The sequence below is a fragment of the Alosa alosa genome, chromosome 11 (genome assembly GCF_017589495.1).
Source record: "Alosa alosa isolate M-15738 ecotype Scorff River chromosome 11, AALO_Geno_1.1, whole genome shotgun sequence".
NCBI lineage: Eukaryota > Metazoa > Chordata > Actinopteri > Clupeiformes > Clupeidae > Alosa > Alosa alosa.
In genome coordinates, this window is record NC_063199.1 from 2,661,216 (window position 1) to 2,688,905 (window position 27,690).

The 27,690-nt window shown below is 37.9% G+C and overlaps 1 protein-coding gene across 2 annotated transcripts; it reads left to right on the plus strand.

The window, feature by feature from the left end:
• The first annotated feature begins 2,797 nt into the window (after nucleotides 1-2,797).
• On the plus strand, nucleotides 2,798-27,690 carry LOC125304037 (cellular retinoic acid-binding protein 1). Of its 2 annotated transcripts, none has more exons than XM_048258095.1 (4): nucleotides 2,798-3,084; nucleotides 4,942-5,120; nucleotides 22,647-22,760; nucleotides 27,071-27,690. In XM_048258095.1, the coding sequence occupies exons 1-4, from the start codon at nucleotides 3,015-3,017 to the stop codon at nucleotides 27,119-27,121; spliced, it is 414 nt and encodes a 137-aa protein (XP_048114052.1). In that variant the 5' UTR covers nucleotides 2,798-3,014; the 3' UTR covers nucleotides 27,122-27,690. The 2 variants fall into 2 exon arrangements, with proteins under 2 accessions (XP_048114052.1, XP_048114053.1); XM_048258096.1 differs by lacking the exon at nucleotides 2,798-3,084 and adding an exon at nucleotides 4,731-4,834.

Genomic DNA, 27,690 nt, shown 5'->3' on the forward strand with positions numbered 1-27,690 from the left:
AGCAACACCAAAGCACTTTTCCTGTTGCACACACGCTATTTGTTTATCCAGCACTGGCTTTGGAAATAACGATGTCTAAAGACAAGGTAGAGTATGTTGCATGATTTTATGAAAGTATGATGTATTGCGACATCAGAAGCAAGTCAAATTTGTAGTTTCTTATGTCTCATTCCATCGAACTACAGATCCGCTACCCGATCTGGCAAACTTGCATAGTGCGGTTATAGCCAATAGAGGGTCGCGAAGCGAATGCAGGAGTGCCGTTCACCCTGTTATGAGTTGATGAACCACTTAAACGATTTTAGAAACATTATTTTAAGGTACAAAAAACTCTTTGGTGTTGCTTTAAATGTATTTTTAAAAAAATAGACAACCCAGTCTTTTTGCAGTAGGTTACTGTGTTTTTGAGAGGAAAATGATCCATTTGGCCAGTTGTGTTTTGTAGGTGTGAGTCTGTGTTAAGAGTTTAGAAAAAGTATCTGAAGTATGGGTAAGCACTTGTTAGCGATTGAAAAAAAAACTGTAACCTACTGCAGACAGACTGGGTTGTCTATTTTTAAAAAAATACATTTTTTTAAATATATACCAACACATCTTTCTCTGCACTAACTAACTTTACCAAAACACTGGAAATCCGACACAAAAAATAACACTTGTTTTCACTTCACAAGGTACATGCAGTCAATCAAAGTACACCAGGTTTCAAAATACTGGCTATTGTTGACATTACAAAAACGGCATAGACTTTTATGTTTCAGTTTTACACGTATTTGCATGCAAAACATGCAATCCACCGTTTTTACACTAAATTTCTTGGTATGTATGTCCACATGTAATGTTCACATTCAAAAGCATTCCAGTAAAAAGCAAATCATTTTTTTCCTTTACTGTTTACTACAGGAGGTACAGTAGAAAAACTGTTTACAGTATGATAGAACAGAAAAAGTTTTACAGTATTGCTTACAGTGAACAAAATATCCATGAAACACACAAGAGCATTCTGAACAAAAAACAACAGCAAAAAGCCCAGATAAAAAAAGGGGGGTGGGGACTAAAAAAAAGCACAAAATTACTGTATCTAATCTCTGCGATCTTCAGGTATAGGCCACATGTTTTCATCAACATTGCATCTGATATTACAGTATCCAAGGTGATGCTAAAACCCCTTGGTAGCAGAAGCAGAGGTTTTTATACTGAATCTTAAGGTTTCGAATATTGTTTTTGCTATTGTGGGACATTGTGTGTTAACATTCGTAAATACTGCAAAAACAATCCATAATTTTGTTGGGAGGTATAGCTTGTTTGTTAAGAAAATGTAAGCATTGTGGAAATGTGTTCACTGACTGCATATTGTGTGAAAACGACATGAAAAGTGTGAATGGTATGGCCACAAAAGACAGATGCTGTGCTACTTGTGTTTAGAGTGTTTTGTTTTGAACATGTGACAACTGGTTAGACAAACGCTTGTTAGCGACTAAAAAAAAATACTTGAGTCGTCTGCTGTAGAAAAGAAATGTGAAATTAACCAGATATATTTTTCTGCAATGTTAAATCCATCTCAGAAAACCAATAGGCTATTGGGTATCCGTTTTTCATTGCAAAAAATAAAATCTAACCAAGTGTTATTAATCTTATACTAAGATTTTAAAAATCTATTTGGTATTGTTTTTAGTATGAAGAGACTTAACTAGTGCTCTCTCGAAAGAACATTTTGACTTAATTTAACAAGACTTATTTTAAGGAGTCAAGAGAAGACCAATTTGGTCAATGCACTGGCAGCCAAATTTGCTTGTTTTTAAGACAAAGTCTTCTTAAATTAAGTCAAATAATTTTACAGGAAAGTGCTAGGTAAGTCTCTTTATACTGAAAACAATACCAACTAGATTTGTTGATCTTGATATAAGTTTATTAACACTTGGTTAGATTTTATTAGATAAGCAGTTTTTGCAGTGTTGAAACGTAGAAGCACAATACTGAGGATTATCTTCAAAATCAGTACTCCATATCCTCAAGTCCCAGATGCTGTATGCAGAAGGCTAGAGAGGGATATACAAAGATGGGGGAGTGAACAGAGATATATGGAGAATACACTTCCCCGAGCGCCGCTGTAGCAAGGCAGCTCACTGCTTTGGGTTAGTGTGTGCTTCACCTCACTGTTTGTTTACTGTGTGCTCTGTGTGTTCACTAATTCACGGGTGGGATAAATGCAAAGACCAAATTCCTTGTATACGCAAGTACTTGGCCTAGAAACCTGATTTACATTTACACACTAACACACTAAACAAACTGTGTATGTGCCAGGTTAAATCATTTAACATTTGAAAAAGGAGACAATATTGCACTGTGGCTGGGTGCAAATTCAGTGATTTCTACATAGTATTAATGTATGTACAGTGCAGATAAGTATACATCTAAAATGTGTGTGAAGGAACACAATTAGTCAATCTAGAGGTCTACTTGTAAAAGTCAAGAGGTGGGGAATGCTGCCCTTGTTAACCCTCTGTGTTTCCAATTCTTCTATATAGAATAGATTCCACTCTAATGGGTTTTACTTTCTAATACTGAAATAGGAATGTTATATCAATCAGTTTTTTAAAAAAATCTGAAATGTTTTAATACATTATTATTAATTTATTTTAGTTAGTTAGTTATTCAGGATCTTACACAGCTTACATTCTCTCCATGTGCTTTGCCAAAACTGTTCTTGAGAAGAGGAAGAAACCTTGAGCAGAGACCCATTAAAAAAAGTGGGGGGAGGGGGGCAGGCATTTGTCTGTGGCTCGTCTGGAAGAGAGATACGATGATGAGAGGGGAACAAGGCAAGCGATGGATAGAAGGGAGGAGGAAAAGAGGATGACTGCTAGTGAGGGGCTGTGCTCTAAATGAGAGGGTGAGTGAGTGCAAGAGCTGAAGTCAGACGGAGGGGGAGAGACAGAGACATTCAGACAGGAGCAAACAGCTGAGTCCCGAAAATAATTTTTTTGAAAATCATTTCTGCAGTCAGCTCCCACAAGATGACCAACTTTGCAGGGACCTGGAAGATAAAGAGCAGTGAGAATTTTGATGAACTTCTGAAAGCCCTGGGTAAGCTTTTCCTGTCATTTCCCAGCCTTTACCAAGAAAGGCTGTGCGAGCATCACTGTATGAACCAGAGTAGGCATGCATTATAGAGCTCTCTCACATGGTGGCTAAGAACCACCCACTAAATGGTGCAATAGCTCTGACCAGTGTCAAATAAAATGTTTGTGTAGTTGTAGAGGATGTCAAGTAAATAAATATCAATATTAATTGTTTGCATGTAGGTCAGGGTTGTGGACAGGCATACCAACAGCCGTATGAATTTCTGTCTACCGCATTGCCTTCGGTTTGTTTTGTTTAACAAAGGCTTTATTCAAGAGGAGCACACACTGATCAGAGTGTCTGCCATAGAAATAGTTTAAGTGGGTCAGGCATTTGTGTAACAACATATATGCAACTGATTTCCAATTAGTGCAGAGACAAAACCACAAACTATTTAACAAGTCATTTTTGTGGCAATAAAGGCATTTCGTTCATGCCATATTTCAGTGCACATTTTGCACATTTGCCGTTCTACTTTGATAAATGCTACTGCAATGTTAAGAAATATAAACTTCCTCTTAAGTTCAATAATGATTAAAATGCATCCTACTCTGATTTGTGATGTGTTTAAAAAAATGAAATGCATGTATTTACACTTTTCAGATCTTTTTTTTTTAGAGAAACCCAAGATATCGAAATCATATATGTGTCATATCTAGTCATATAGTTGTCGTCACTATCTGTGGAAAATATTAATGGAAGATGGGTCCTATTTCACACAATCTGGTTGCCTATGTCTCTCAACTGTGCCAAAAAACATAATGTGCAAGCTACATTTGTTACTGTATATGTGGCAGCTCAAGTCATTCCAAATAACAGAGTGCAGAGTACAAATACAGAGACAATGAAATGCAGTTAGCATCTAACCAAAAGTGCAAACAGCAATGTGAACAGTATAGACAGGTAGTGCAGTGTAAACAGTATTGTGACACAGTGCAGTGTAGCCGGTAGTATATAGTTAAGCAAGTGCAAGGGTAGTGGCACCTCCTTGTTGTCTCTGTCCTGTGGTCCATGGTCGTGTACAGTATGGCTTATGAATAAATCCTTGAATGTCATCTGCACTAAAGCCTTATTTAGATCACTATTGATGCACCATGCAGGTTACTCCATACCAGATCATTTCTCCAAATCAGAACTTTATACAGAATACTGTAAAACTCACCCTATAAGCTCATAAGGCAGAAGCAAAACCATACAACTGACCAAGAAACATACATATCAACTTCACTATTTAATTGGGCAAGTACTCAATTTGATGGTGTTTAGGTCCATATTCTTAGGCAAAACCTTCAAAGCTAGAGTATGATATTGTTATCCTTTTTGCTTTAACCTGTTGAGGAGTACGGTCACAAATATGTGATCAGATGCAGCTGGGCCCCTGGGAGTACAATCACAAATATGTGATTAGAACGTTTTCGAAAAAGGTTCTATAACATGACGCAACAATTACCCTCAGGGACTTTTCTGCCATTAAACAATTTTAAGAACACTGAAACTATAGAACGTTTGCGTAGAATTCTAGAAGGAGCCAGGAAAATAATTCACTCTCTGGAGAATGGCATTGTCTTAAAGAATTCACTCCTCAACAGGTTAAACCAGTTTGCTACTATACGAAATAAGTTAACATCATGGAATATACACTTAATATGAGCAAGGCAGTATGTGAAACAGATTGGCATTGCACAGAACAGTAGCTCCAACCAAACAGGGGCATGTAAGTATATTCCTCATCCAGCATTCAGTTGTTTTTGTTGATGCTTGGACTGAGGATAAGAATTCAGTGATGGTCTTAGTCTGATGAGGGTTTTTGTGCTCATACAGGTGTAAATGCCATGTTGAGGAAAGTGGCAGTGGCAGCTGCCTCTAAGCCCCATGTGGAAATCCGCCAGAATGGAGAACAGTTCTACATAAAGACCTCTACAACTGTCCGCACAACAGAAATCAACTTCCACATTGGAGAAGAGTTTGATGAGGAGACTGTTGATGGGAGAAAATGTAAGGTATGTACAGCAAGTGGAATCAAAGGCCACAAAGTGACAACAGCAATAACTGCAACACCAAAAGGAAATCCAGTGCTTACATACATGACGTATTGTTTATCATTTTGAAAGGAGTTCTATGTTTTGACATGGATGCTGTAATTCAAAACAGCCAACCACAAATCAAATGTTGCAATACCTCTGACCATTGTCAAATAAGATTATTTTTGTAGTTGTGGAGGATGTGAAGTAAAAATATCTGCTTGATGTAGGGCACTATTTGAAATACTACTAATAATAGGGCAGCCCGGGATATAGACTGGCATACCAAAAGCTGCATGATTTTTTTTTGTCTTTCACATTGCCTTTGGTTTGTTTTGTTTTGTTTAACAAAGGCTTTATTCAAAGGAGCACACATTTGTCTACCATAGAAATAGTTTAAGTGGGTCAAGCATTTGTGTAACAATATATATGCAACTGATTTCAGATTAGAGCGCAGACAAAGGAGCAAACCATGTAACAAGTGGTAATGAAGGCATTTCCTCAATGTCATATTTCAGTGTACAAATTTACCATTCTGCTTTGATAAGCACCACTGGAACGTTAAGGACTACATTTCCTCTGAACTTTAATGTGAAATAGAGAGAAAACAGACATAACTTTGGGATAGTTTTGGGTAATTGGCCAATTATCAACGCAACATTTTTTAGAATGAAGGCCCACCCAAAGCCAGTTGATTCACAGAATGGCCCTTCAAGGAATAGCAGTGGCGATGGAAAAGTAATGACAATGGGGAAAAAGGAGTAGCCATACAGACTTTGGCAATAGGGAAAACCGGTTAGCAAACGCAAAACAAAAAACAAAAGCAAGCAGAAAAGGCAAATGCAATAGGGGAATCTATTTATATTTCAAAATGTTCTTTTTTTACTTTTTTATTTTTCTTATTTATTCTTTAATGTATTCCTCTTTGTATTTTCAGATTTATTTTCTTATTCTTTTACAGATTTACTATTTTTTGTAGCACTCCATAGTTGTCATCGTGTTACAGGTTAATTTGACAGGGACTGGAGATTAAGATGGTGTTACTGTATACTGAAAAGGGTTGTGCATCTTGATCATACCACCTTGCAGCCATGTGATAGATTTACTCCTCTCTAGATCAAAGCTTGTAGTGCACCACTGTCTCAACATCATGCCTTATGTCGGGTAAGGCTGAACGCCTTGCAGAGCAATTAGAACTTGATAAAATGCAATCATTTTGATGCAATCATGTCATTGTGGACATTATTATTGGTATCTATTATTGCTATCTGTTTATCGGCATACATGAATGATGAGGAATATCATTTAAAATGAATTCCAGCCAAGTGAGAGGCTTTGGGATGACCTGATTCTATGAGTAAAAAACACACTCATCTTCACTGTTGTTAGCCTGAGGACAGATAGGCAGACAGACCTAACAGTGCCGTGCCAAACAAGATCAGAGCTCTGTTGATGAAAAACCAGCTGCTGGCTATGTCTGCTAATGTAAATTAAGTCTGAAGAGGAGAGGACTTTTTATCACAGCTCTCTAGACCCAGACGCCATCATTTGTGTTGGATAAATGGAACCTCAGCCTAGTGCTACAGTGCCGCATACCCCCTGCTGTCCCTCACTGTGTTGGGACTGGTCCAAACCAAGCCCGTGGCAAAATGGATTACACATAAAAGGACCAGTGGCATAGAGGAAAGAGCTGAACTACGCAGACAAGAGGTTAGAAGTGTCCTCTAATCTGTTGACGAGTGGATGTGTGGGTTAGCACACTGGCAGAAACTTTCTCCTGGTAATGCAGTATTAACAATCAGACAAATCTTACCAGAACGAAAACAAGCTCTGTTGATAAAGAAAGATATTTTAAAAGATGTTGCCACAAAGACACAGGAAACTTTGGACCATTTTAGCTTTGAGCAGAAAGCATTCAAGCCTCAGAGAGTGACTTTGACTAATTGAGTCTTTTTAATAAGCAGGTTGCTATAGAAACAGTCTTTTCAACAGCTTACCTACCACAGAGAAAAGAAAGAGTTTTGTCTATGTCAGAAATGGAGGTGCTCTTAATGTTCTGTCAAATCAACGATGTGACATAGCAAATGATCCGTTTTTAATGTAGTTAATGTCTTCCATCTCTCTCATTCCAAGTCTCATATAAAAAGATAGAATGTAAATTAGTCTGTGTGCTCTGCACAGGGCAAACATAAAACTGTTGTATAGCCTACTGAAGCAGGGCTCGAAATTAGCACCCACCAAGCGCCAATGGCGAGTACCTAGGCTATATTTTTGTATTGGCGGGTGAATTATGGCAGGTACTGTGCTACTTTGGCGTGTGGAAAATGGCTGCTTATCAACTGCAAGAATAGGCTACTTCAGTCTGTCAAAACCCATTGGCACCCTCACATTTTTGCAGTGCAGTGATTAAGGCCTATAGCAAAGATTCTTGATTACTGACCAAGAGCAACTTAATACGTTCACTCCGCTTCAACACTGTCTGATTATAGGCTACAAAATGATTGGACCTCTGAACATTGGGAAGGTAAGTTCATTTAAATGGAACATGCAGCAGAACTTGTTAACTTCTGCAGTGTTCTGAAAAGCTGTAGCCTATAATAGGCTAGGATACTTTCAAATTAGTTACTGTATGAAAGGCATTGTTTAGTTTTGGCCGTTAAAAAATATGTCTGGCCGTTAATTTTATTTAGGCCAAAAAGTTAATTTCGACCCCTGTACTAAAGGTTTTTAAATCCGCTGTAATACAGTTATGGAAAATTTAGACTTGCTTCTGATAACTATCAATTTACTGTGGATCTCAGTAACATATGAAATGACAAGCTAATATTAACTAATCACATCACATAAGTTTCCAAACATGGACAGTTCTGTCATCCCAATACTGGAAGAATTCATATTAATTAAAAAATGAAGACTTCCAGGAAACACACACAGCCTGATTTTTTTTGTGCATTTTTGTTGATGGATGGATGGATAGATAGATAGATAGATAGATAGATAGATAGATGGGGATCAATAAAGTATCTATCTATCTATCTATCTCTAGAAGCATCTCAAGGACCATTGATAGAAGTAGGATGCACCAGAGCTCAATGGCAAGTGTCATTTTTATTTTAAGAGTCTGAAACGTAACAAAATGTGGTAAAAGTGAAACGCTGTGAATACTTTCCTTATGCACTGTAAGAGCCTGTACAGCAAGGAGAATATGTTGACTCAGAGCCAGAAATGGATGAAGGAAAATTAGGCCATGGCTAATCTGTTCTCACTGAGGATGACTCTGGGAAAAGCATACAGCTACTCTGATGTATTGAATTTAACATTCTGTGTAGCCCTTGGGAGTATCTGATTGCCTCTATGACATATTGTAAAAAAGGCATAAAACTGAAGGACAGACTATTAAAACAATACATGCAAATAGAAGATTTTTTGAAGGACTGGAAAATGTCTCTTTCAGTGAATATGTAATCATATTAGCAAACACAAATAACACTATAGAGTAAGATCCCTAAGCTAAACAGATAGAAAATTACATACATTTGAGCTATACTGACATTTTAAATAAACCCCAGAGGAAAATGTCTTACAAATGAATTATTTTTGTCTTACAAATAAATCGGCTCTTATTGAGAAATTACTATAATCATCCCTGATCCTCCTAATCCTCTCTAAGAAAAATAAGGAGCAAAATAATAGATTCTGTAAGAAGAAATGTCTATTTTGAGATCTTAAGATGAACTTAACTTATGATGATCTTAAGATTAACTTAAGTCATACTTAGGCAAAGACGAGAGAAGGGCTATTTCTCAGTTTAAATTGCGAAAATAAAAGAAAACGGACATTTTCACAGTTCAATAGAACAGCTCTACCAACCAATTGTGTATACCGGTAAACCAATGTTTTAATTACAGTGCATGAAAATGCACTGTACTGTTCTTCCTAGGCTTCTTATTATTATTCCGCTTACCACTTTTTCCGCACGCAATTTCTCTTGAACAGTTTAACTTAGAAACTTCATTCAAACTTTGTAACGTAGGTCTTCAAACAGATCGGGTTGCTATGTCTTTTCAACTTTGAAACTTTTATACTTTTTAAACTATTAAAGAAAAACGTTTTAAAAATCCCCATAGACTTAACATTGCCGATTATGACATCATAATACGGCCATTAAGCAATTAAAATCCTATGGCAGGTGTTCAGGCCACCTGCAGCCTCAGGCTTTAAGCATACAATCTGGGTCAATTAAGACTACACATCCTATTCAACTGTTTCCTCTGCCCAAAATTGTTTCAAAATAAAAGTCCTCACTACAATAATCCACTGTTAAACGGGTCAGTGACAGATAAGGGTTGGTAAGATGAGAAAATTAAAAATATCTTTAAAACTTTAAAACAAAACATGCCTGAGGTGTATACTTTGTATTTCTGTTGTATTCATATTATTTAATATGACGTGTATGCTATTTTTTAACAAAAGATAGAACTAACAGCCTGTTAAATTGTCAAATGGTGTAACCACAAAAATTACAAATATCTAATATTTCACACCTCCTAGAGTTCATGCAATTGCTCTCATGAAATTATTAGTTTATTTTGTAATATCCTATGAGAATATGTTTTATTATATTTATTTCTAAATTTAAATTATACTGGTTTTTCATTGTACTGAGCAAGACCATATGCTGTAAACATCTTGTTTTCTGTCTATTCTTTGACCATTTGAGTAAAAATGGTTTAAACAACCATTATTACAGTAAAGTAGAGTATTAAATCACTATCCATATTATTTTTTTTGGTACATTATTAGTATTTTAGACAAAATACTGGTTACACCAATTGACATAAATCGGTTACACCAATTGACCGTAAAACGTTTATAGCAATAGGACAAGAAATTGACACAGAAAATAGGCATCAAGGTAAACTGAATGGGATATTTTGATATGTATTTATGTCATTCATCATATTCCATATCAAATATCATTTCATAACATCAATGAAGAAACTTCATTCATCTATTTGAACCCATTATTTTCAAAGAGAGTGAGATAAAGGGCCCTATTTTCGCGATGCAAAACCTGGCGCAAAGCGCATTATTATTCTGACGCAACGTTTTTTCCTATCTTACACTTCACTTTTATTAAATAATGCGCCCAGAGGTGTGGCAATTACCGACATAAGGTGTGGTCTGGCACATGATCTAAAAATCGCTATCTTATACCGTCTAAAAAGCATTATGCCACTGACCAAGAAAAGCCCGGTCTATAGCGAAAGGCGCATATGAAACACGTCACTGTCACGAGATGTACAGTAAGCAGCAATTCCTCTGCAGAATAAATGTCCTTAGGTTATTTATTCAGTCATTCGAACATTATAGGGGGAAGTTTTGCTTTTTTCAGGCTATGTTTTGCTGGTAACCCATTGTCAGTCAATATTGAAAGTAATTAACTGTGTATAACTGTTTTGTCGTTGACTATGACACCACAGTGAAGTTAGTTTCACTTTGCCTATATTTTCAATTAATAGACAAGTGCAGATGTGTGTAGCCTATACTCTACTCGGTTTTAGTAAAGAATTTCTTAGTGCAATACCTGTTCCATAACGGTCTTAGCGTATAAAACAGATTCCTTCAAATACACCGCTGACTATCAAAATACTGATGCGCTGTTTGAAGTTGCCCTGCATGCTGTTAAAGGGAATGACAGATGTCCTCCTCATTGGTTTAAAGGATGTTAAGCCCAAAACACACCCATGACTGATTAAGAAACATAAGAGCCACCTTTTTGCGCAGGGCACCTGACGTTTGATAACAAAACCACCCCGAATGTGGACTGGACAAACCCCTAAATGTATTTACGCTATTTGCTAGTGACCATGCATTTTATATTGCTAAATTAGGGCCCAAAGTGTGTGTGAGAGAGAATAAGAGTGAGTGAAAGAGTGGGTATAATTTCTTAATAACCAACCAACAGCAGGATCTGCGTTCACATGCACTCTGTGGAGAGACAAGTATTTCTTGCTTGTAAGTGGCATCCATTGGGGGACAAGAGGCACATTTTATATATAATAAATGTATTTATATTATTTATTTATAATTTGAACATACTGTTTACATACATCATAATAAAATATTAAAAAAGAATTATGAAGTTTATATTTAAAATGAAAAGCTTTGACATTTCAAAAATCGCTTAAATTGCAATCTAATTAAACCCTTTTAAAGCTATTGTTCATGCTAAACAGTTAGTCACTATTTAAATTATAAAAATAATATAATTAGCACCTAAAATTACATACTCTTGGCCCTGAATCTGATCAAACTGGTCTCAAACAGAAAAGAGTCAAATGCATTTGACATTTCTATTTAAAAGCAAAATTTGCAGGCATTATTATGGACAACTATGTACACACTTCACCTTTATGTGAATATTCAAACACAGTTTTTACATTAAATTGAATATTGTATGATTATTTTGATTTATCAACATTTTTAAAAGGTCATACCATTTGACAGGTAACCTAAGCTTGCCTGGCCATGGCCTAAAAACACTATTATGTTACTTTAAGAGAGTTGCTAACCTTGACTCATAGCAGTTGGGGTCTTGAAGGGTCCTTCTCTATGACATAATTTCCTGTCACATGATTCTCTGACATAATACATACAAAATTGCTCCTTAAATGGTGGTTACACCACTTGACATTTTAAGTGGTTGATGTGACGGACATGATTCCCCATATTAATTCAAACATTCAGAACAATGGGGTTTCATTACTTGTATTAAATATAGAAAAGTTCTTGTGCAAGATCATGCCAGATTATTTTAGAAGGGAGTTTGGAGAGAATTTCACATTTTTTTCAGCAAGTGTAATTATTTGGTTTATGTTTTTGTGGTTACACCGTGTTGACAATTTTACCCAAATTCAGTTAATACTCTTTCAAAATTAAATAAATCCAAAACTTTAAGATTAGGGTTTGATGAAAATGATATTTGAAAATAATTTGTCAAATTATTTTAAAATTTTAACAATTTTAAATGTATGTAACCCATATGTACACAAAAAAATGAGCGTCACGTCATTGACCCAAACAATGTAACCCATTAAACTACTGAACTTTTTACATTCTACTTTTAAACTATCATTAAACTATCTATCTATTAAACTAGCTGTCTATCAACAACGTTTAAACTATCTACATTCAACTTTTAAACTATATACATTCAACTTTTAAACAGTCTACTTTTAAACTATTATTAAACTATCTATTAAACTAGCTGTCTATCAACAACTTTTAACTTGTCATCAACTATGTCAACACTTGTCATCAACTATGACTCCTACCCACTGTAGTTAGTTAGCATGGTTAAGATAGTTAAGCGTTAATATTTCATTGTTAGCATTTTTAACAAAACTGATAAAAATGATTAGCTAGGTTAGCTAAGTCATATGGTTAGCATACTTAGCATGTTAGCATTGTTAACATGCTAGTTAACATAGTTAGCATAACTACTAAAAATGATTAGCTAGGTTAGCTAAGTCACATGGTTAGCATACTTAGCATGTTAGCATGTTAGTTAGCATAGTTAGCATAACTACTAAAAATGATTAGCTAGGTTAGCTAAGTCACATGGTTAGCACACTTAACATGTTAGCATTGTTAGCATGCTAGTTAGCATAACTACTAAAAATTATTAGCTAGGTTAGCTATAGCATTGCTAACATAGTTAGCATGTTTAGCAAAACTGCTAGAAAACGTTAGTTAAGTTAGCTAAGTAGCATGGTTAGCATAGTTAACATTGCTAGCATGTTTAGCAAAACTACTAGAAAACGTTAGCTAAGTAGCGTGGTTAGCATGTTAGCATTGCTAACACTGCTATGAAACGTTAGCTAAGTAGCATGGTTAGCATAGTTAAAAATCTTAGCATAACTGCTAGCAAACATTAGAGCCATTCCAACTTTCAGTTATCGTCAAATATCTACCTATACACAGCCATTAAACTATTTAAATATCAACATTCATTAAACTTCCAGTCTGTCAACAACTTTTAAACTATTTACCTTCAACTTTTAAATGGTCTACTTTTAAACTATCATTAAACTATCTATTAAACTAGCTGTCTATCAACAACTTTTAAACTATTTACTGTCTATCAACAACTTTTAAACTATCTACATTCAGCTTTTAAACAGTCTACTTTTAAACTATCAACTTTTATTAAGCTATGCAACCACCATGTCTATCCTAGCATCACCGTAGTAACCATCTCTGTATTATCTGTTTTAACTATACATATTATACACTATATGATATTTTACATCACAACTTTAGCATTTTCATGCACTGGTAATTCCTTGGAATTGCATTTCTAGTTCTTATTATTTTTCTTCTTCTAATGTAGCTAATGCAGCTTCAACCGTTCTAACGTAGAAACTTCATTCAAACTATGTTACGTAGGTCTTACTTAGGACATGTGCACAGCTTTGTAACTTTTATACTTTTTAAACTATTAATTAAAAAACTACTCAAAATTTCCCCATAGACTTAACATTGGGCTGTGACATCACAATAGAGCCGTTAAGCAATTAGAATCCTATGGCAGGTGTTCAGGCCACCTGGATCAACTGCCAGTCTCAGGATTTAAGCATACAAAAAGCGTGTCCGTATTCGAGGCGTCATAGCCTACTCTGGAGCTAGCCTAAATAATTGAGCACATCGTACTGCATCCATGCAGAGGCCCCCTTTGTCTTCTCCAATTCTAGAGTGTAAATAAAATGTAACAAAACGTAATAAATCCTAACGGGTGTAGAGGAGCTAGAGGGAGAGGCTGAAACTGACTGACAAACTTATCATACAAACTCTGAGATAACGTGGGTAGGATTGAAGCGATATAAACGTATGACGTGGATTTCTGTAACTGTCCATGAAAACAGAAGGCATAGCAGGTAAATATCAGAAGCAAATAGCCTGAAATGAAACGGCTTTAAAAACATGTATTTCACTTGTCTCATTGGAGTGAACGCAGAACATAGGCTGTGGCGCAAATAAATGAATTAGTGATCTGCATCTCCGTTCACCAACATCTAAGTTTGTGCTAACCCATTCGCACATATAATAGTCTATGTTATGTTTTCTCCATTGTTAACGGGAGAAATGTCTCCATGTAGTGTAGTGATAATGCATAAGGTAGCCATGTTCACGTCACATGAGCCAGCTTGTTCTGTAGGCTAAAAGTATTTCTGTCCCTCCCAAACTGCGTTAAACTGGTGTGTTAAGTAGACAGAATTTCAAAAAAACTCCTGGGGAACCCCCCGACACGACAAACACATGCACTTTTGAAAAGCTTTTAAACGTCCACATGTGTACCCATCTTTTAACTTAGGCTACCAGTGTTGTAAAAGTTCAACGCTTGTTTTCGTGCAGTAGGCTAGCCTTTTAAAAAACATATAGCCCAGGGGCCTCGGGTGGTATTAAGGCGCCCCTGCAGCTAGGTTCACACTGCTGTGGTTTAGTGGTTCGCCAAAGCTTCATTTGCCCATCACTACTAGATAGCTGCCAAGGCTACATGAAAAGACCAAACTGCAAGATCTACATATTTTATTTTCACAATTACTATCTATAGGCCTTCCCTATTTGGTGTACTGACTAGACATTATTGAACAAACATATTAATCTGTATTTCACTATCTAAGTAGGCTAAAGTTTTTATTTTATTTAGTATTGTTATTTATTTATTTATTTATTTATTTATTTTTTTTGGGGGCTTCGTGATACCTCCCTGAAATGGCTTTTTGCAGGTTGGGATGTCTGGGTAGAGACAATGGAGCTTCCCGATATCATTATGGTGGCAATGGAGATAGAAACACAACTCTGCTGTGCGCACAAGAAAAAAATCGTTACTTATTCTAAAACATAGGCTACAAAACTTTACCTTAGCATTTAGACACTGTCAATTAGGCAACATTATTTCCAACCATGGTTTATCCACAGAACGTACAGAGCCGGACAGTAATGGAGTACATTTACTTGAGTACAGTACTTGAGTACAATTTTGAGGGATCTGTACTTTACTCGAGTATCATTTTTGGGGAGTACTCATGACTTTACTCAAGTACATTTGAGGGGCAAATATTGTACTCCACTACATTTCTATCCATAAACGTGAGCACCCGTTACTTCTAAAAAAAAAGGAAAAATAAAATTCTCGGAAACCCTCAATTTGTTTTTTCCCTCTCAAACGTGATTGGATTGTGCAGGCACCACTGATTGGGATAGCCTATAGCCTTCAGCTTTCCACCAAAGTCAACTCCATGTTCAAATTTAGATAAGAGACGAAACCATGGACGAAACAATGGATGAAGTGACTATTTCAATTTTCTGAACAATTTCATGATAGTTTTCGCTTCAAGTGTTTCAATTACAAAATAGTATTTTCTATTTGAAATACGTATTTTAAATACATGTATTAGAAATACTGCCCATCCCTGGCAACATGGTAAAAAGATGAAAATGACTTTATTTTACTTTCAATTCCTTTTACATTCTCCAAGGTATTAAAATTAACATTTTTCATAACTCCATGTAGGACGTTTCTGTACATAAATGTAAGCACTGTGGCAGTAGTAATGCAATATTTAGAAAATGTAGGCTACTCTTGATACTCAAGTACTTTTAAAAACAAGTACTTTAGTACTTTTACTTAAGTAGACATCTGACTGTTGTACTTTTACTTGTACTTGAGTAAAATTTACCAAAGGGTATCTGTACTTTTACTCAAGTAATGAAGCTGTGTACTCTGTCCGCCTCTGAGAACGTATTATAGTATTTCAATGCATGACCAACACATAGGAAACAAGGCAGACAAACCAATCTTCCTATATTGCTGTGTCATTCATCTCTTTTTTTACATTTATTCATTTAGCAGACACTGTTGTCCAAAGTGACTTACATATCCCAGCTATATTACAAGGATTACATTGTCCCGGAGGGTTAGGGTTAAGTGCCTTGCTCAAGGGCACACCATTGGAAGCTGGGAATTGGACCCAAAACTTTTTAGGCTACTGCACGCTAGCCCAGCTCCTTAACCCCTACACTACCACCGCTTAGCTGCTTGGCCCCCAATAAATATCACAATGACAAGTTTTAAGACCTTTAAGATCATTGCTAGAAATGTACTTTAGATGCTTCCCTTTTTTCCTTGATTATCTTTCTGATATGTACACACCTTTGGGGTCTTTTTGTGATAAAGTATATTGATTAGGCATGATTTGGAAAGGCACACACCTGTCTGCATAAGGTTTGTGCCTTAGCTCAGCTGACGATGCATATCACTGCAAACAAGGCCATGAGTTCAAAGGAACTTTCTGTAGAGCTCAGAGACAGGATTATGTTGTGGCATAGAGATTGGGAACGGCATCAAGAGCACAGTGGCCTCCATAATTCGTAAAGCGGCCATGTTTAAGCAATAAGCCCCGAGAGGCCATTCTATATCGTGAATATAGAACAGCTGAGGGGTGTTGTTAGGCATGAAGCGAGCGAAGCGAAGCTGAGTGCTGTTAAACAACCCTCAGCTGTGCTATATTCACGATATATAACGGCCTCTCGGGGCTTATTGCTTTTATAAAACGGCTACCACACATAGGACATTAAAAATGAATACAAAATAAACAAATACTGTAATCATGAAATTTAAAAGCTATTTCATCTACAAATGTCCATTCTTCCGCGGAGTCAGAATAGTTTCACCGCTAGGAGATTCTTATCGGAATTGTTGCTCAGCAACTTTTAACCGTTATGCATTCTAAGCGCATTATAGAACGAAATGCGGTCTCAGCCGCGCTATATCGGGAAAATATACAACGGCATTGAACGCGATTCAACCAATCATAATCAAGGATTATTACTATCTGTTTTATAAGTAGAATTCAACTTGAACACACTACTTGTGCGGTGGAAGTCTTCTATTGATGTATTCAGTTCACCTCAACTCTTGAGGTACAATTCATGTGTTTTTAGAGTATGGTCTGAGTATGGTCTTTACCAAAGTATGGTCTGAAGCATACAGTAGGTCCTGTTCAGATCTGGTCAGAATGATTGGATATTACTTCACACCTTTAACCATCCTGTGTACACACTTGGGTCTCACTTCCCTGCAGTATAGCAAAATGTACATAGGCCTACTGTAATTACCTATCACACAACCACCAAATGCATTGTTGTTTGTAACTAATTGCCAGCTAGAATTAAATTAAACTAGGTATTAAGAATCAGTAATTTGAGTGCTATGTTTTGAAATATGATTTCAGGTAATGCAAATCCAAGTGTAAATCAGTAAATCCAAGGTTTCATTCCATCCTAACATTTATCTACACAAATCTTTGCTGACCTGGCATTGAGTTTTTCAGAAGCCTTAAAATATTGTTGAGCTATGAGCCAGCTGAAGCAGCCTTGTGTGAGTTTGCGCTATCGTCATTGTTTGCTAAAATGTAACTCTAAATGTGGAGTGTTATATAGGCCCCTTCTCAACAGGATGGTATGTACCGTAATAGTCCACATGTCTGCATGATTAGCTATAGTTGTGTAATTTTTAATTAATCAGTTAATTTGAATATGTAAATTCAGATGCGTAATATTGAGATTTCAAAGGCTACTGTAATGTCATCTGACGCATTCCATTTAAAGGTATTTCTCAACACTGCTATTGGTCAGCTTTAAGCAAACCTTTCATTAATTGAATCCAACCTGGCTCAACCCACTTTTTGCGTTTGATCACACCTTCCCGCTGACAATTCTCTCATGCAATACTGCGCATGCTCTACCATATTTGCCGGTGAGACCGCCGCCAAACTTGGGGTCATGGTCTTTAGTGTCATTTAAAGACCCAAGTCTCAAAGACTTGGAGGTTTTAGGTATCTTGAGGTATATTTAGAAATGTAGCCTAGACTTGATCTTAATGTGTGTTTTTGTGTAAAAAGTTGAATGCAAGCATCTGTAAAATTAAATTAATCCATTAGCGTATAGGGGACTGTAGCGGACCGCTCCATATTCTTTATAATAAAAATGTATTACTTTAGGCTTATCCAACCGGGTGGCTTAAACGCCAATTAGGTTAACGTCACGCAGTCAGCTGACGATAAAAGGCTGCTTGGCCTAACCTGCGGGGAGAGCGCTAATTACAGGAAGCTCTATCGGAGAGGGTAGTTACCGAGGGCATGTGAGACATGGCGGGAGCATTTTAAAACAGAACATTCACACTGGATAAGTTACATTGGATTCCTTGGATCGTACCCTTGTGGATTAATCCCTTTGAGGAATTACTATGAAGCAGTGCGGATCCTGAGCAAAATAGGACCGCTCAAACTACTTTGTGTTATGACGACGGAATGGATCGGCAGCATGGCAAGATGTTTTCCTTTCTCTTGTCGCGGTGTTGCGAAGATCCCTGGTTCAAGTCGTTAGGCCTACTCTGCAGCTCCTGGCTAGTCTCCCCGCTGGTAACTCAACACTCATCTCCGAAGTTCACGTTTCCCTTCCACCAGTATACAACTAATTCAACATATTCCACAACTCACTTTCCTTCAGTGACTCAGACTCTCTCATACTTTCCCTTTTTGTTTAAATAGCATTTTTGTTTTTGATTGTATGGAGGGATATCGATTATTTAAGTTGTGTATGAATATTTTTGGTTTAATTTAAACTATCACAATATATGATTTGAAACTTATAAAACGTGTTTGTGTTTAATTTGTGTGATAGTTTCGCTCTAACGGTGACTACATTTGAATTGGCAGCAAATACTGCCTGGCACCCCAGAGACAATTGAATCTCTAAATTTAAAAATAAAAGATTCAGATTAGTCACGTTACAGAATGGCACCCCAGATGGGACCTGAACATAGTTAACAGGCGGGACACTGTCTAACTAACCACACAGACGTTTTTTCCCAAAGAAGCAACGAACATTCCTTAACTTACACTGGTGTTTTGCTGAACTGCGCTACAGAAAGACTGGGATACGATTATAGGACTGAAAAGCCTTTTTGAACATTGAAAGAACTCTCTGCCCTATGTGGATAAAACAAAAACACATGCAAGAGGAAAAAAAAAACGTGATTTTGTGAGACTTCATGATAAATGGACTGAGCTTTATTGATCTGTGATTTTGAAATGTGATATGTGTTATGGACTGTTAAATATTGGGGTTTGCTGTTAAGAGTTGCTATATGCTATGGTTCTTATGCCTATTTCCCCTGAACGCTTCCTTAGCACTTCACGTCACTTTAACTAAAGCTGTCTCCAATCACCTCTATCTAGTGCACAACATTGTTGCATAGGCTAGATTACGAGTTGTCTCCTGAAACACAAGTGTTCCTTTGAATTTTTCCTCGCGTTCCTTACATTCAGAAATGGAGAGCGCTATTATGCCTAGGCCTACTCAATCTGCCACTTCCGAAGTTCCACTACCACCTGGTGTCGGTGTGCATACTTCTGGGCAGAAATTAGGATTTACGCTTAACCCATTAGAGAGCTGGTCAGTTCTTCATAACAAGTTGGACGATCAGAAGAATCATCTTGATCTGCTGTCAAAACAGATGACGCGGAACAGATTCCACTTGGAAGCAAGATTTGTATCTTTTATTGAAAAAATTGAGCAAAAGTTTGCAGCGCTTCATGCAACCTTAGCAGAGAGCAATTGTATAGACAGTGGATTTAACTTTGTGTTAAAAAAGCTTCAAACGATGTTTTTAGAATTCAAACTGCAAGAAACGTCGCACCAAATTGCTGACATTCGCAGCAAGGTGGAGCAGTTGCAACATCAACTTCAGCAACTTTCAAGTCTACTTCGCGGACGTGTCTGTGCTGTAGATTTTGCCCACCTGGACAGCGATGTGACGCAAGGTGAGCTGAGCATTGCTGTCGACAAGAGCACCCCGCTACTGCCAACCACTACTGCTGATCTCCATGAGAAACCTTCCATGGTCAACATTCTCTTGGATCAACGTTCCCTTGAACCGTGCCAGCAGTCTGGTGAAGCTAGTTCTTGGCGCTTGTTGGGCCTGTGTCGCCAATTCCGCGACATCTCCTGTGGATCTACGGGGAGGTCTCATTCTTTTCTCCGCTGTTCCTCCGTGCAAGAGCTATGTTGAATTTAAAGACTTTTCAATCTCCATCTCCTTGATTTGTGAACAACAGAAACATGATCAGCTGATACAAAACATTGTTGGAAAGTTAGATGAAGGATGTAACATGTCAGAATCGAAGTATGTTGTTCAGGACGAGCTGCTATTCCGCAAGACTTCGTCAGGACTTCAACGTATCTTTGTTCCAAAGTCTCTAGTTTCTTCTTTTCTGCAAGCCTACCATGTTTTGTCAGATAACATACATCAAGGCATCTTTAAGACATTTAAGCGACTTCGTAAGGTGGCTTACTGGCCACAAATGTGGAGTGACATCAACGCATTTATTGAAGCCTGCGAGAAGTGTCAATTTTGCAAGAAAAGGAAACATTTTGTTCCACTTTCACATGTGTCTAATGCTATACATAATAGACCTGTGTTAAATGCTTTTCAACCTCAACAGTTTGGAAAAGACAAGCGAAGCCAACGACAAAGTTCCAAAAGAAACAAAGTAACTTACCTCCCAAGAGATGGAGTAATGGACGAGAGACACCATTCGCCACCATCTGAATCCAGGCGGACGGTCGAGATGTTACCCAAAGCGTCAGAAGCGTAAGAAATCCTTTCATGCTCCTGAACGTTTCGTACATCCAATTTTTCCAGTGGTCAGAAAGGACGTCAGAGATTTCACTAGACCACAGAATAACCAGTGTTTACCAACAGAGGCCGGGATCGCCTGGAAACAGCAGTCTGTATTGAGTTTTCTATTGTCGGATTCCGATGAAGATTTCAATTGACTAGCTGACGTTTAACCAACCATGGGTTGTCCTTCCATGGGGGGAAGAGTGTAGCGGACCGCTCCATATTCTTTATAATAAAAATGTATTACTTTAGGCTTATCCAACCGGGTGGCTTAAACGCCAATTAGGTTAACGTCACGCAGTCAGCTGACGATAAAAGGCTGCTTGGCCTAACCTGCGGGGAGAGCGCTAATTACAGGAAGCTCTATCGGAGAGGGTAGTTACCGAGGGCATGTGAGACATGGCGGGAGCATTTTAAAACAGAACATTCACACTGGATAAGTTACATTGGATTCCTTGGATCGTACCCTTGTGGATTAATCCCTTTGAGGAATTACTATGAAGCAGTGCGGATCCTGAGCAAAATAGGACCGGCTCAAACTACTTTGTGTTGCGCCGCACGGAATGGATCGGCAGCATGGCAAGATGTTTTCCTTTCTCTTGTCAGCGGTGTTGCGAAGATCCCTGGTTCAAGTCGTAGGCCTACTCTGCAGCTCCCTGGCTAGTCTCCGCTGGTAACTCAACACTCATCTCCGAGTTCACGTTTCCCTTCCACCAGTATACAACTAATTCAACATATTCCACAACTCACTTTCCTTCAGTGACTCAGACTCTCTCATACTTTCCTTTTTGTTTTAAATAGCATTTTTGTTTTGATTGTATGGAGGGATATCGATTATTTAAGTTGTGTATGAATATTTTTTTGGTTTAATTTAAACTATCACAATATATGATTTGAAACTTATAAAAAGCGTGTTTGTGTTTAATTTGTGTGATAGTTTAAGCTCTAACGGTGACTACATTTGAATTGGCAGCAAATACTGCCTGGCACCCCAGAGACAATTGAATCTCTAAATTTAAAAATAAAAGATTCAGATTAGTCACGTTACAGGACACTGAGGACAGTTGTACCAATTTGCTTGTTTTGTACTTTCTTCTTTAATTTTAATATGTGACATACAGTAGCCTACATCTTTTGACTCTATGTATGTACTTCATTACATAATTCAAGCAGATATGCCTTACAGTACTTTTCCTGCAAACTTTTCAATGTAGCAATAAAGTAAAGTAAAAAAAATACTGCAACAGCCATGCTTTTTTTTGACCTACATAGTAGTGTGTAAAGCATCTTTTGTAGCGACCCTCATGACCATATCAGTAGTAACAACATCAGCAGTCACAGTTCCACTATCACAAATAATGACAATGGTCAAATTGAGGAAAAAACAAAATTGCAGATAGTTTAATCATGGTGCCACTCGAGTTGTCTCCTGATGGGTCTTATATATGACAACAGTTTTTACAAGTGTAATTCTATGTCTAAGATAAAATGCCTATATTATAATGGTACAACCAGTCAGCAAGATCTGAAAATTGAGGATGGAAAACAGATCAGTTGAACTTTGTTTAGTCTTCTAAATCAACTGTAATGTTTTAATGTTTTGATTTGACTTTTTGTAAAGTGACTTGGATGAAATTAAATTATTATTATTATTGTAATCATATAATTAGCCTTTCATGATTGGAGGCATTTATGCCTCTCCTCTTGTCCTTGAGTGGGTAAAATTGATCTTTTCATGACTCTGGCCCTAACAGAGCTTGGCCACTTGGGAGTCGGAAAATAAGATATACTGCAAGCAGACACTTGTGGATGGAGATGGCCCAAAAACATTTTGGTCAAGAGAACTTCAAGGAGATGAACTTATACTGGTGAGTTATAGGTTTAGCATATAAACACCTTGTGTGAAGATAAAAAAAAAACATTGTCTCACTGGATTTGTTCTATTTTTAAAGCAGTCCTCTATTTTTTCATGGATGGAACATTTGGAACATTGGGGGTGGGGTGGAGGACATAACATTTAAGATAATAGTTATCCTGTAGGCCTGCTTCATTGAAGGCCTTTTTATTATTATCTATAGACAGAAAATATAGTGCTAAAACATCATTGAGAACTGGAGCCTGATTTAAAAAAATGTGGCCCAAAAAGCCTTTCCACCTTGGTTCCTCTTACTACAAACCCTGTTATCCACCCTCACTGATAGACAGAGCATGGTCTGTATAGTCTAACCTGTATGGATCTTAGAACATTTAGTGAGCTATATTTTGATGACTATTTTCCAACACTTGAGAAACATTCATAAACTAGAACAGTTTTTCAGATTACAGCTTTTTCCGCACATCATACCCTCAATTCTTTACTCCTCCCACCTCTACCAACTCCTTTATGCCTCTTCCAAATGTTATAGGCAGGATCTCCTACATTTACAATAAAATTTACACCCTACGTCCAGTAACGTTAAATTTAATTAAATCTCAGTGGGAGAAAGACCCTTGTAAGCAGATTCCAGAGGGGGGTCCATTTGTGTGCATTCCATTCCGTTGTGGTTTGGCTCATTGGGTCTGTCCGAAACGGAAGGCAGCTGTCTGCTGTCTCGCTGCCTTTAGCTCTCTAACAAATCTCTTGCCGTAGCAGGCATCAAGGTACCAGCTACAAACTTTGTTTCGAACAGCCTAGAAAGATAGCAACACAGACCGCCGTTGCCAGGATACAAGAAAGCAGAATAACATAACATTCGACTTCAGCACTAGCTGCTCACAATTAAATAGAATTTTGGACGTTAGTTGAAAGCTGCATGAAAGATACATTTTTGCTGCCTTCAAATTTCAGCAAAACAATCTTTCTTAGAAGGCAGAATTTCATAGAAATATTTGATTTGAACATACCTTGATGCCTCGCTCCCCTACGACGGAGTATTAGGGCCACACATGAAGACAAAAAATATTTTTGCCATGACGAGATTAAACTCGACATTTCGAGAATAAAATTGAAATATCATGTTGACTTTAATTTTGACATGTCGACATTAAACTCGAAATACAGTTTAAACCTACAGTTTAAGCTATGTACACTTCCCACAACTCCAATATTTGACAACCATGAATGGTAGGCCTACTTCAAATAGGTGTTATTTCAGATAGATTGCTGCTACGTCTTGGTGAATGTCCTCATTGCCTTCATCGTGACGCACGTAGCTATGTCTCGCGGTTATGGAAATACCATGCACTATGCTATTTAATAGCTAGAATAATACGTTTCCAATGATATACTGTTTAGTACAAAATGTTATTTCAGTGTTTTTACGTGAGTAAGGCCACCGCACATCCAAATAAGTGCCCTTCATGACCCACAGGCTGTCAGTCTCCATAGGTTAACATGGCAAAATTCATCTTTCTAAAACTGCTTTTCCATGCCTCTTTATTCTCAAAATGTCAAGTTTAATTTCGACACGTCAAGATGGAAGTCGACATGATATTTTTAAACTTTATTCTCGAAATGTCGAGTTTAATCTAGTCATGGCAAAAAATATTTTTTTTCTTCATGTGTGGCATGTTTCTATAGTTCAATCATCTACAAAGACTACGGAGCCCAGGAGATGTCACTGCAGGTCTTTTTTTTTTGTATATCGAGAGAATGTGTGCTCATTTTACAAAATTACAAAAAAAGCCTGTGCCAAGCGACTCCTCAACAAACTCCATGACTATCAAGCGGGCACGAATGGAACTCAAACCATCCAAGTCTTGCAGCATTTCAATAATCAAGGGCAAAATCAACAACAATGGCAGGTTCTGCATTGAAAATTAAATCGTACCAGCGGTCCTCTGGACCGGCGCTGGTATGATGCAAACCTCAAAGACGCACAGCAGATCCAACAGCTGAAAGAAGACACAATCACTGGCCTCAAGCACATAGACCAGAGGTGGACAAACTACAGCCTGCCACACAACTTAATCCGGTCTGTCGAGCATTTAATTAGGTTATCATAGGCTGGTCGCTATTTTTTCCTAGGATAGATGATGTTGAGGTTATCTTTACTGCAAATTACTATATCCCATGGGCACAAACTGGAAAGGCTGATCGATTATGTGAGGAGATGGCTAGGGCTACCAAGATACCTCATAGCATAGCCCTGTATGGAAATGGTGCCCTTTCACTCCCAATCTCCCTAACAACACGATAGACAGTTTAAGCTTTTTAAAACAATTCTCCCAACAATTCTAGAACAATTTAAAATAATTTAAAGTTAGCGTACAATAAGAACAAGTGCATCAGTGAGATGATGCTTAAACAATCCCGATACACAGTGGTGAGAGGCTACCGTCATCCTCAACACAGGAAGGAAGTGGAACCCGACAAGACCAGTCAAAGAAGCAAAATCAGCCCTACGACATCACAACATTGTGGGTCAGGTTCAGCAAGGGAGCCTTGGGCTAGAAATACCTAGGCTGACCTGGCAGAAAGCTACACCAGCAGAGCGGCATCAACTAGTGGTGGAAGAGGTGCGCCAGCAAGAAGAAGCTGGCAGGACTGCCAAAGTGGTATCTCAAGCCTCACAAGGATGCTGGACAAGGTGGGAGGATGTTGTGAAAAGGAACATCACCTGCAGAGACCTGTGGTACAAAGAAGCAAGCAGCATAAGCTTTCTCATTTGTGCCACATACAATGTCCTCCCTTCCCCTGCTAACTTACACCGCTGGTTTGGGTCCCACCTGTCCCCTCTGTTCAACATTTGCTCAATGTCCCGCGAATCTCAAACACATCTTAGTGGGATGCAACATCAGCCTATAACAAGGCAGATACACCTGGAGGCATAACCAGGTTCTGAATTGCCTGGCATCAGAACTAGAAACAAAAAGAAAAGCTATCAAAAATTACCCATCAATGACCCTGAGTGCAGCCAGGGCATGGAAAATGCTTGTCGATGTAATCCACAAGCTTACCTTCCCCAAAGAAATTGCCTGCACCAGCCTGAGACCAGACCTTGTCCTATGGTCTGAGGATCAACGGACAGCCTTCATAGTAGAACTGACAGTCTCTTGGGAGGACACTGTGGAGGAGGTACATGAGCGAAAAATGCTGCGATACTCCAGCCTGGCAGCAGAAGCAGAGCAGCATGGCTGGAACATCAAGATGGGTCCAATCGAAGTGGGGTGCAGGGGCTTTGTGGCCAACTCCATGGTAAAACTTCTGAGGGAGCTGGGTACCAGGGGTCAGGCAAACCGAAGAATAACAAAAGCCCTTGCAGACACAGCGGAGAGAAGTAGCCACTGGCTATGGCTGAAGAGGAAGGACCCCCACTTGGGGCAAGAGTTAACTGCCAGGGGAGGCCAGTGACTCTGGGACACACACCCAGAATTGATCAACCTGTGGTGGGCCTGCTTTAGCAGACCACACACACACACACACAAACACACACACAGCAGGATAAACAGACCAAGCAAAGCCGATTCTTTGGGATTGTAACAGCCAGTCCTACATACAAATCTGAATACATCAGGGGAGATGATAATGGCAGAGATTGACTTTGAAAATGTTCAGGTTTTTCTTGGAGTTCATGGTATCATGCACCCTAATGAGGTTTCCATGGCCTTTGGAATAAAAACAACCCCATAATATTAGATCTTCCACCATAATAATCATTAGGCATAGGGTTCTTTTCAGTAGTCATTCATCTGTGTACACCAAACCTTGAGTGTTTCATGCCAAAGAGCGCAATGTTCATTTCATCTGACAATTATATCATGGAAAGTCAATGTAGGATTCAGTACCTCCTGCCATTTACATTTTGCAATTAAATGACAGGAAAGGATTTTCCCTAATAATAATAATGCATTTTATTTATTGTGAAAAAGGAAGTCATGGATTACATCTGAAAGTTCACAGACACTCTGATTAACTGAAGTTGAATATAAATGCAAAAAAGCTTATGTTATTATATCTATTTATGAGATATTCCTTTTTCTCAGAATAATTTAGCTTTCCTTCAAGATAGGATTTTCCCTCATTGTTTTCATTGTGAGATTATGATAAATCACAAAAAGATGACTTTTAATAACTGTTTTTAGTAAATTTTACCAGGGTCCAATAGATGTAGAGGGCACTGTATTTATATTATGAAAACAAAGAAAAATGCTAACTCTAGAAATCATTTTTATGTACATACCTTTTCTTCTTTGATAGATATTTGGTGCAGACAACGTGTTGTGCACACGGATTTACATGCGAGAATAGAAGCAATCTGAAGTTGACAAGAACAGTTTCCCAGTTTCATCTAACCTAGCTACATGGACAACAGTTGACAACGCAAGGCTCACGCATGTCTTGAGGCGCCCTCTCATAGTCTACGCAAGCTACGTGGTCGATGTGACCCCACTAGAGACGAATGACATGACACTCACACTCAATGTGTCGCATTACAAAAAATTGGACAACACATTTGCTATGCAAGTATGCGTCAAACCCTCCTTGCGTAGCTCGATGTGTTTGCATAGCTTGCATAGAGTATGAAATGGCCCTTACAGTTCCTTTCTCCAGACTCAACATCAATATGCCGCTTATGCATGTGGGATGTCTGCACTACTACTCCAGCGCATTCGGTTACTGCATCTCTCCCAATGGCTTATTTGTGGTGACGCTATAACATGAAACTTGTAAAACTTTTGTTTTACAAGTAGGCCTACTGTGATTTTGTATCAGTAACATGTCCTCTCAACATTCAGTCTGCTATCCTTTTACTGTTATTCTCAGAAATTAGTGTTCTCTTGGTATTGCAAACATGAAAAAATGAATAAAAAAAACTA